The following is an 11,134-nucleotide window of genomic DNA, read 5'->3' on the forward strand; positions in this document are numbered from 1 at the left end:
CTTAGTTAGTTCTAACTCTCCCAGGTGGTCAATACGATTGAGTTTATAAGGCTTGGAAATGAAAAGCCCAGGATAAAGTTAGATAAACTGTGTGCTATTTGATTTCAGCCCACCTCTTGCAGAAAAACCCACACAAGACAGATGGCCAGAGGGGATACACTGAAAACATGTTGTGCAAAGGGGTAATTTGGGTGATTAGGCTGAATAGGCCACACACTCTACCTTTATTGTACTCTGTGTAATAATGAAAACACTTGCATGATTTACCAAATGCATCTTTTTTGCATTCCTATTCTTTAGAATTGCAAAGGACACTCAACCAAGCAAATCTCACATCAAATGTCACGTTGTGTAACTCTGAAAGTGTGGGCTTCTCTAACCTGGCCACACGTTCTGTCTCCATGCTGACAGGTTGGCAGCCTGGAGGGTGTGTACAGCCTGAGAGACAGCAGGGGGCGCTCTGACCGAGCCACCTTTGAGAGCAGACTGGCGACTGCACCAGGGGTGAGTGTTTCTTAACTGTACCAATAAATCAACACTCTGCTAAATAAAATGGGATCTGGGGAGTGGATAAAGATGCACGTTCTCAAAAGATCTCTGAGGTTGTTCAGTTTTTTTCTGGCCTGACTTGCTCCGTCTGTGTAACACAGCGGGAAATGGATTTGTGACTACAGCAAATCAGAGTGTTCAGCTACTTAGACGTGAGTGTTTGATACATTTAACATGGCCACGTCAAGGTGAACTCACACTCTGGCATCGGTTCTGATTTTACACAGCATGTATATGCAAATGGAAGTTAATTCGGCTGGCGTTGCTGTTTTAATCAGGGTCTTGTGTTGATTAGCGAGAAGGGGAAAAAAAGAAAAGGAAAGCAGAGCCGTGTGGTGAGTAATGGCTGAAAGTTGTTTACCTTGCTTGTGTAGCTCGTGTGCCTGTTCCACCCGATATCACTTTGTGCCACCCTCCCTTCCCTCCCTCCCTCGCCACCTCCAACAAGCCTTTCTGCGCACAATGCTGCCTCCTCACCGGGCCCCCGTTGCCAGGGAAACCGTCACCCGCTGAGACATCCCATGACAGCCCAGGGTGAGGGAGGAGGGACGGGAGGAGCAGTCGGAGATGCGGCCCTGGTGCTGTCCTCTCTCCAGGGTTCACCAGACCTCTGGCCCTTCCCTAACACACTGGTCCTTCAGTGACACACAGATACAAACACACAAGGCAGCAGTCTGTTTATAGACACACACACACACACACACACACACACACACACACACACACACACATGATGCGGCGAAACACATGAGCACGAGCAATAAAAAGTAAAAGAGAGAGAGGATTCCAAACTTTCTGATTCAGACTTATCATCTGAATCAGTATGCGTGTGATTAATTGAAGTAATTTATGCGCAATCTTCAGTGACTCCATGTATGGTTCATGGTTTCATTAAACTGTAACTTTAATTATTTTTCTACCATGGTAACTTTAGGTGAAAATGAATTTGCACCGCCAAAACGTCCTACATTTCGTAATGAATCTTAAATGTAATGGATTACACATATAATGTTTTGGGATAATGAACAATTGCACACTTGGACACTGCATCTCCTCACAAAACACTCTTGCATTTTTAAAAACCTTTCCATTGAAGTTTGTGGGCCAGTTTGTTGAAAGACTGAGGCAAGAAAACACATCTCTAACACACCCTGAGTTGAGCCCAATAGAAAATCCTCTTTAATAGGACAATCACTTCCTTGTACTTAAATCAATTAGGCTTACAGAATCCACTTTAATTGCATTTTTAGGCTGAAACACTCAATATTGTAATAGCTTTATGGAAGGAGTATTTACTGTGGGTTGTGTGTTGCCAGGCATAATTACAGTGTGTTAGCTACAGTAGCTGGCCAGCTGCCAAAGCCTGAGCTCCATCCGCCCACCTCTGACCAGACCTCTGTCTCCACAAACCTGTGTACTGCCTCTCACTCTGCATCACACACTGTACTTTGCATTGCATGGCAGGTGGGTTACATTATAGAGCTCACTAATTGCGGCACCATGTCAGGTGGAGTCGCTTAATGTTGGTTTATTGCTTCTTAAACTGTCTTCTGAGGTAGAAACACCACCACTATCTACAGTAACATGCTCAAAACAAACCCTGGGATGGCACATAAAGTTTCCGTTGGTTACTCTGCAGAAATGCTTCATTTGGCAGACAGTGTTCTTGTGTTTGCTATAATTCTGAGTAAGTGTTTGAACTTGTAACAGGGTTTTCTGGCAAAATCACATCAATCTTTATCTGAAGAACATCAGGACAGATGTCCAGGTTGCATCATCTGAATCCAGAGTGAAAGAACGGAAACAAAAGAAAATGAGAGAATGTTTATGAATGTAATAATGAGCTCTCACACATTTATTTATTATTTTTTTGAGAAAAAATAACAATGTGCTAAACAAGGCTGGCTGAACAGGTTTATATTTGATAATACAATCACACAGTCAACAACATCACTTATAGGAATTAAAGGAAGTAGCCTTTTAGCTAATTAGTTATTTGCTAACTTCGTCGACCACCACAAAATATTTTTCTTTTAACGTACATGAAGGCAGATGATGGACCGAAAGGGGAGGAGTTTCGCAACACATCGGCATCACGGAGGCTGCAGTGGGAATGAATACACTTCTGGTTGACTGACATACAAACACAGAGCTAAACTTTGCAGAGTCAAATGGTTCATTATCTGTAGTTCCATGCCAATTGAGCAAACTTTGACCTGCTCCAGACCAATTGTGTAAGTGGGCCTGTTGTTAACTGCTGTTTCTAAAGTCAAAATGAACTGTCAGGCTCATTCTCCATTATGTGAGTGGCCTTGCCTCTCTAACGCGATTTCAGTGGAATATGTCCATTTGAGCGACGTGACACGCCTGCTGGTTTAGGTCAAATCAATAACCAATAGCCATGTGATAACCACTATATTTTGCTAATACTAATATATTAGAGCATGGCCAGTCTGCCACTAATATGATGTAGCAATATGAAAATGCCCCAAAATGATATTAGCTGTATTCATGTTTTGCACAATATTTTTACTGATGTAATAGATTAATATATGTTAGGCCTAAATAGTCGTCAATATATACAAATACATTTAAACACTTCGACAACTACAGTATGAGAAGTAACAGTGAAACCTGCTATTTTTAAAGTAACTCCATCCTGTTAAACAAAAACAAAAAACAGTCAAACAAGTGAAAATTATGATGGTGATGATGATGATGATGATGATGTGGAACCAAGGTAAACAAATGATAATGCACAGTAATTCCAAAATGTCAGAAATACCTGTTCAGCACGGTTGATGGGAACTATTGTTTATATCTTCAAAATGAAAATCCTTTCAAAGGTAAAGCATTCACTTTGATTGTGTTCCATAAAACAGGAATAATAGACACCCTCCATAAATCAATAGGTATTGCAGCAGCCACTGTCGCTCATATCAAAGACTGGATGCGGTAAAGTGGTCCATAGGAATGGAGCTCTGAGGCTCACATGTGGAGAGCTGTATGACAACAGCTTATTTTTTACAGCAGAGACACACACACATGCATGCGCACACACACACACACGCACACACACACACACACACACACACACACACACACACACACACACACACACACACACACACACACGATGGAAGTCCGTGGTGGTTTCTCAGAGGAGGGGGAGGTGGTTTTGCCGCCATGTAATCCCAGCCGACGCTGCCCTCTGTCAGCAAAGCAACAATCAGCTGTTGTATTACTCACACTGCTAATGACATAATTAGCAAAGCTGTGGAAAAACAGATCAACATATACATGTGAGGATAAGAGACAACACACACACACACGTACACACACAAAAACACACAAGAACTCAAACAGCTAACATACATATGCACATTCACAGCGGACATACGCCCAAGACAATAACCACACAGGAAACCACAACTGTGTACATCCATACGGCTGTGACAGTGAGACAGGACTCTGGTATAATCCAATCTCAGTGTTTTTCATGTCGTTCTGTGAACCTTGTTTACTTCGGACCCCTCCCCTCCTCAGTGACCCTCGTCCTAACTCTCCTAACCATCATACCTCATGCAGTTTCATCCTCAAACGCACAGTTGTGACTCTGATTGACCTTTTACAAAATGTCTCACAAAATAAACCCCTGCCAGCTTCTGACTTAAACACCCCACTCCCTGCTGGTGTGCTACACACACTAAATGCACATGTAGAGAAAGCAGCGGTTCGCAGTATGTACCAGTCTTCTGATGTGCATGTTTATTTTCTTGTCTGAACAGCTGCCTACAGTTAACTTAAGCGATTGGAGGCCACAGCTAATTGTCGCAGCCACTTTAACCTCGAACAACAGAACTCTCTGCGCTGAGAGAAGTCAGACACATACACGGCAGACCTGGTTTTAAGCTGTGCTGATATAAACTGAAATAATGTTAGTTCATCGTTGGAATAAGAAATATAAAAAAATGGGAATGGAACAATCAGGAGTTGAGTTTATTTGTTTTTCTGCCACAACTATGCTGTGCCACCAAATCTAAGTATTATCTAAAAGATAGTAGAAGAGCAACACAAACCATCTACTGAAGACTGAAGATATAGTTATCAGAAACTGTACCAATTACTACACTTTTAAAATTAAATTGATATATTATTTAAAATCCAAACAAATTTGTACACATGAGTAATGCTCCCAAGTGGAGTATTTGCCTTGATGTCTTGATGTCCTCTCAGATAATATTTATGCTAATATTGTAGTATAGTTTTATTAATATGTTCTGAGAATATTAGTATAATGCTTCTTTCTTTCTCCTTTTTCCTTAACTGTATGTTATTTACCACACTAAGTTATTGTCTGATATGTGATATACTGTGTTTCATATGATACCTTTCAATCGTCCTCCTGCTCAGGGACTACAGGTGCAAATGAGCTCCTACAGCTAACCCTGGCATATTTACATTGATGTTGATCAATGTGCATTGTGCCTGATTAAATAATGAATTGATTGAAAAACTATCTACTGAAGATAAAGAGGGAAATCCGTGCTTGGAAAGTTTACTAACTTAATCGTAGTTGAAGGCCCACCAATCGGGTTCCATAAATCCTGTGACTTAAGATGCAGCTACTCAAGCTTCATTTTGTGTAAGTCACCTCTTGACTAAACCCAGGAAGCCTTTCACAGATGGTGATCTGTCTTGAGCCCAGGGTCGTAATACAAGGATGGGCCGTTCACGACTTCAAGACCAAAGAGGAAATCAAAACTGAACTCACAACAAAGTGCTGCAGTGACTTGCTACCTGAGATAAAAACTTTTCTGTCAACAAGGAACGAGGAGCACGAGGAGCACGAGGAGCACGAGGAGCACGAGGAGCACGAGGAGCACGAGGAACTGTCGGATGATGCGTGGCCTCTTGAACTGGAATCTCTGATGGTAAAACTGAACAACATCAACCTCAGGCTCGAGGGGAAAAAAACTAATTCAGACATCATGGTTAGTTAGACCTCATGGCAGACGTTGCTGCATTTGTCTCAAACCCCTGGATAAAGAACGGTGTGCAGCCAAATTCCAAGTATTTGCTTTGCCAAGTGGGGTTGACATGGAAATAGTTCACTTGCACAATGAATTCAAGCTGAAAGTCAGATGAAGTGTGACATTGACTATTGTGGACTCGTCAGCAGAGAGAAGTTTCCCCTCCTCGCTGCATGCGCTCTGAGAGCGAGGGCCTACTTTGGATCCACTTACCTCTGAGAAATGGCGTAATAATCAAATTGAAGTACAGGAGCTGTCCTACTGACAAACACCTCACTACAGCATGTCAGACTGGCTGCACAGCACTCAGACAGTATTCAGTCACAGCCGGCGCACCGACATGAGTCAGTAACATGACGGCTACAGTTTGGCCTTCTGATGGTGTTGTGAAAAATGATGCTGCACAGGATGAGTCTCGGAACTGCACTCAGTTTAATTGCACCGACTGAGAATTTTGTTAGAACACATTGTTGCTCTGCTTTCTGAAATGTTAACGCTAAATGTAGTAACTTCAGTGGATAGGTAACGGTGGCACGCTGTATGATCTGCTCGTTGCAAGTGTGTTGATGTGTGTTTTTTTAATATATGAAAAAACTATTTCTTCTATAATAATACATCATTTCTGCCTATATATTTTTAATATAAATAATTTCAGATTGTTGCATTTGTCAGCTTCAAAAGCAACAGTTAAAAAGCATTATTAGGCCAGTTTTCACTGACTGAGTTCCATCTTGATGCTACAGATGTGTCTCCCACCCATTTCTCTGTCTACACAGGACAGAAAAAAAGACATTTGGATTTTGCCTCTATGCCTCTCCTCTGCTGTTTTTTGTGCTCTTCTTTTTCTCCACCCCTTCTTTTTCTTCTTTGGCTATTTTTTATTTTTTTTTAAACTCTAGTCACATCCGCAATCCCGCGGCCCTATAAGGAGCTTTCACGCTTTTTGGTTTGCTTTAGATGTTTAATACCCACTCTCTTTTGTGTCAGGGAGCCGGAGAGGCGTTAAGAAGCGCTGATAAACCCCACTTAGATCCCTTCCTGGCCCGTCACCCCGGCCTGCCAGGCCGCTTTAGCAGGGAACTGATCTGTGACGGGCTGCCACTCAAACTGAGCACTTCTGAAGGCTGACACAATGGAGTGAGCACCACACCAGAGGGCCCCCGGTGGGGAGGGGGTGAGGAGGAGGGAAGGGAGAAGGGGCCAAGAGGTGCCCGAGAAGAAGGCTAGAGGAGGGGCCAGAGTGTATCTGCCTGTTATCTTTCTCTTCTCTTTCAATTCATGCTATTTTTCTCCCTCCCTCCTATTACTGCCTACCACTGTAGAGCTCACTGTTTTTTTTCTTTTCTTTTTCCAACGGGTCTGTGTTGGTTTCACTGTTAACCTTCTGGTTGGCTGCTACACACACACAATCCCCCTCCTCTGTCTTTTTTTCTCCCTGTGGTCGGGGCCAGTGTGGTATGTAGAGATGGGAGATTGAATGAAGACGCAGAGAGTGGGTGGGTGTGGTTGAAGGGTTGAGGACCAGGGATGAGCGGTGTATCAGGGTCTTGGTGTTTGTGGCAGTGGAGGTCCCGCGGTGTTTTCACTACTTGCGTAATGTTGTAACGTATCCAGCTTGGGCTCAATAGCTAGGCCAGGCCAGCCCTGGGATGGCCGTGTGTCGGGAAACGCAGTGTTGTGAGTGACAGGCGGTGGGTGGGGGGGGGCCAGTGGTGAGCCTGGGGGTGTGTGGGGCATGTGGCCACTGCCGCTGCCGCCATTGCTTTCCCAAGGGGCTGTGGGTGGGTAGCGAAGCCCAAAATGTCAGCGCTGATATGTGTGCAGCCCGGTGCATATCACACCGCTGCAGCTGCCTGCCATCCACCACATCCACTCATTCATGTAGAGACATGGGAGTATTATGTGCACACACACACACCCACACTTTTCTTTCAATATTCACTGCCATTCTATAGTCATACATACACATTCATCATGGGATGTCTAAACACACACACACACACACACACACACACACACACACACACACACACACACACACACACACACACACACACACACACACACACACACACACACACACACACACACACACACACACACACAGATACAGTTTTATTCCCTCTATCTTACTGTCTTTCCTTTCCTCCTCCTGCACACATTCACTTGTGTTCTATACCTCAGCCATTCCATCATGCAAGTGCTCAACTGATCTCTTTTTCTCCCTCACTGCTGGAAAATGATTTGTCAAATTTTCATATTTTTTATATTTCCTGCCTTTATCTTTTTTCACGCATCTCGCTTCTATTTATTATGTATCTTTTTCTGTTGGGTGACTTTTTGGGCGCATTTACACACCACCTTTTTATACAGAATGTGTAATGTGTGTTGCACTTGTGGTGTGTGTGCATTGTCTGTGTGTTTGAGTCTGTGTGTGCTGCCTATATGTCACAGCTGGATGATGAATGCGCTGACAGTGGAGGGGTCAGTGTCACAGACAGTGTGGTCAATTGCCCCTCGTCCCCTGAGTCTAACCTTGAGCAACACTCCCTAAAGAGTCTCAATCTGCCATTAAAGCCCACGCCTACACCCCCACACACACACACACACACACACACCCACACACACAGAGGTTTACAGACATTCCCTGGTGAGTGTGTGCCATTAGTAGCTGGCAGGGGCTGGTTTGACAGAGAGCGATTAGCTCCCTATCATGTGTATTGATCACCGTGTCCTGGCTGCTCCTCTAGAGGAGGGGCTCGAGGGTTTTTACAAGGTAGTAGACACACTCGCACACACGCACACACACACACACACACACACACACACACACACACACACACACACACACACACACACACAGTTACATCCTTGTTATCTCTGTTGGTATGAACTACTGTGTGTTTTTTTATTTATAAGTTAAGCCTGCTGCACAATAAAGGATTTTCAACTCTTGACCGATTTTTAAAACGGAGGAGACCACAGACATAATGACAGATTTAGCCGATTTTTAATCTGTACTGTAAAGCGCTTTGAGTGGTCAGCAGGACTAGACCATTTACTATTTAATCTTGGCTGAGAAGGCAGAATTGACTTTTATATTTTGCAGAGTAAGCTGGGGGTGATTTTGAAATGTATTGTTGTTTTTAGTTGCAGCTGTACAAGTGTGCAACATCCAGTTGGTGATGCTTCCTGGTCAGCTCTCTGGTGGAGCTGATTATCGTTACAATTCGAGATCGGGGAGGCTCCAACTCAACCGGTAGCATTAGGGTTAAAACACAGTGTAAATGTTGCCGTTTGGAGTCTAATTTGAATATCGGTGGTTGCGGACACTTGGATGACACCACATGCGCAGTATGGAGGCATTTCTATGTTTTTTTAATGTTGTTTTATTATTACACAGGATTATCTGGGCAGAATCGGCACCAGCTGACCTCCGGTCAAGAACCCTCCGCGATTGTCGGAAGGGGCAAATCGGGTCTGAAACCGGCCCGATTGTCCGAAAGGACATATTAAGGATGATTTTGCAATTTGTGTTTTCTTATTTTGCATTGTAAAGTTTGTGCACATGGCATGTGAAAAAACACAAGACGTATCTTCTAAACAGTTTCTCTTTCATTACTGGACATTATTTTCTTTGTAGAAAAACCTTTTAAGTAATTCTATGAGCTGCAAGGATGCGTGTGTGTTGACTGTGTTCACAGGAGAAACAGAGCACCATGGACTTAAAACCTGTAAACTGTGTGAGAGTTCTGAATGCAGCTGTGTTAAGGCAAAATATTTAATTACAGAATTGAATCATTTTCAGAACATGCACCTTTTCACTATGCTAAATGACTGTTCAGTTTGGATACCTGCCTGGAAAGCAACAGTTTTCCAACTCCTAGTGTGAGTAGTTTTTAAAATTGCAAGGGAGACAATTTGTTAACTTTGCTCATATGATAAATTACTACACATTTGAAATATCTGCATGGAGGACCACTGTATGATCCAGGCCCATTATGTAGGTTCTGTTAAAACAGTTTTTGAATAGGCAGCAATGGCACAATAAAACAACTTACCTTAAAGACAAATGTGGTTTGAGCTCTCCCACACTGTTATCAACATAAACAACTTTAGATGTTCTCACATCAGCTCCTGCGGAGTTCCTGTGGACTTTATAGGAGGTTGGGTGGAGAAAGTCTCCATAAACTCTGGGGGCTCTTAAACCTAACCCTAACCATAAAACATTTAGTAAATTAATGAATTCCGGGGCTTATGGACACTTGGATGACACCACAGGAGCAGTATGGAGGCATTTTATTCCACAATCCACCACCACTGTCAGGAATTACCATCATGATCCACGATCAGCTGCCACCCTGATCACTATCCACGACCTGCCATCACAATCTCTATTCGCGATCCACCGTCATGATTCATCGTCCACGATCACAATATACGAGCCACCATCACGGTTCACGATGTGGCCACAGCAGTGATCCTGGATCTGCAAACGATAAGGCACAAGGGAAGAAGTCAAGTCAGTTATATGTATTGATAAATTAATGTTATAAAGAGGGAGAAGATGAAAGAGAAGCTCCAAATGTCAGGTGACCTGACATTTTAGACCTATAGCAGCAGAACTAAGGTCCAAGACAAACCTGAACCAGCTCTAACTATAAGCTTTATCTGAAAGGAAGGCTTTAAGTTGACTTTTAAACATTGAAAGAGTGTCTGCCTCCCGAACTGAAACTGATGAGTCCACAGGAGAGGAGCTTGATAAAGGAAAAGCTCTGGGTCCTACTCTGCTTTTTTGTATATAAACCCTATGCTAAACATGTGTAATAAAAGATTGTCTCCAGTATATATGCACTAGTATTTAACTGAGCTTACTCTGTTTTGTATTTAATCTCTTCTTTAATCAAGATAATCAATATGATCAGCCTAATATACTGTAAACATTTATTTGAGTACATTTCCAGTACTGTACATGTATCACATCCACTTCTTGGTTCAGAGCAGCTTCAAGAACAGCTTCAAGTTCTTGTTAATTGAGTCTAATTGAAGAATATGAAGGGAGAATAAAGCTAGCAGGCTTTTAGGACATAAAAGACTGCAGCCGCCTCTCAATAGTATTTATTTTCAACCTCTTCCACTCAGATTTAAGAGGACAATAGTGCCCTGACACTGATATGTGTGTGTCTGTGATCTGCTGTTTGATTTAGTGTGCCCACCTTCACAAGGACCAGCCTCTTATCAGATCAAAGCTGCAAGCAGCAGCCTATGAAAGAAATTGCGTGTGCGTGTGCGCTGTGGAGGACAGAGGAGAATGAGGCGCAAGTGTTTTCCTTGCTTTTAACCCAGGACAATGGGACCGCAAACGGCAGAGCAAACAAGTACTCTTTGAACTAATGAAGAGGAAACCTTTTACTTTCCTCCATAAAGATGCCCAACTCTCCCTCTGCTATGGATTTCCCTCTCTTTCAAACCAATAAAACTGGATAAAACAAAATATTTCATTATCTCTGTGCTTTTCATTATCATTAAACTGACCAAAGTGAGGCAAACTA

General features: G+C 42.9%; 1 protein-coding gene across 2 annotated transcripts in view; it reads left to right on the forward strand.

Annotated features, from left to right (window-relative positions):
- Positions 1 to 11,134, forward strand: part of LOC118114289 (furin-like protease kpc-1) — a 173,044-nt gene that overhangs the window by 20,145 nt on the left and 141,765 nt on the right. For both annotated transcript variants that reach the window (XM_035164652.1, XM_035164653.2), the window contains exon 3: positions 412 to 504. In XM_035164652.1, coding sequence (XP_035020543.1) covers positions 412 to 504 — 93 coding nt within the window. The remainder of the gene's footprint in view (positions 1 to 411; positions 505 to 11,134) is intronic.

Source organism: Hippoglossus stenolepis, chromosome 8, assembly GCF_022539355.2.
Source record: "Hippoglossus stenolepis isolate QCI-W04-F060 chromosome 8, HSTE1.2, whole genome shotgun sequence".
NCBI classification, from domain to species: Eukaryota; Metazoa; Chordata; class Actinopteri; order Pleuronectiformes; family Pleuronectidae; genus Hippoglossus; species Hippoglossus stenolepis.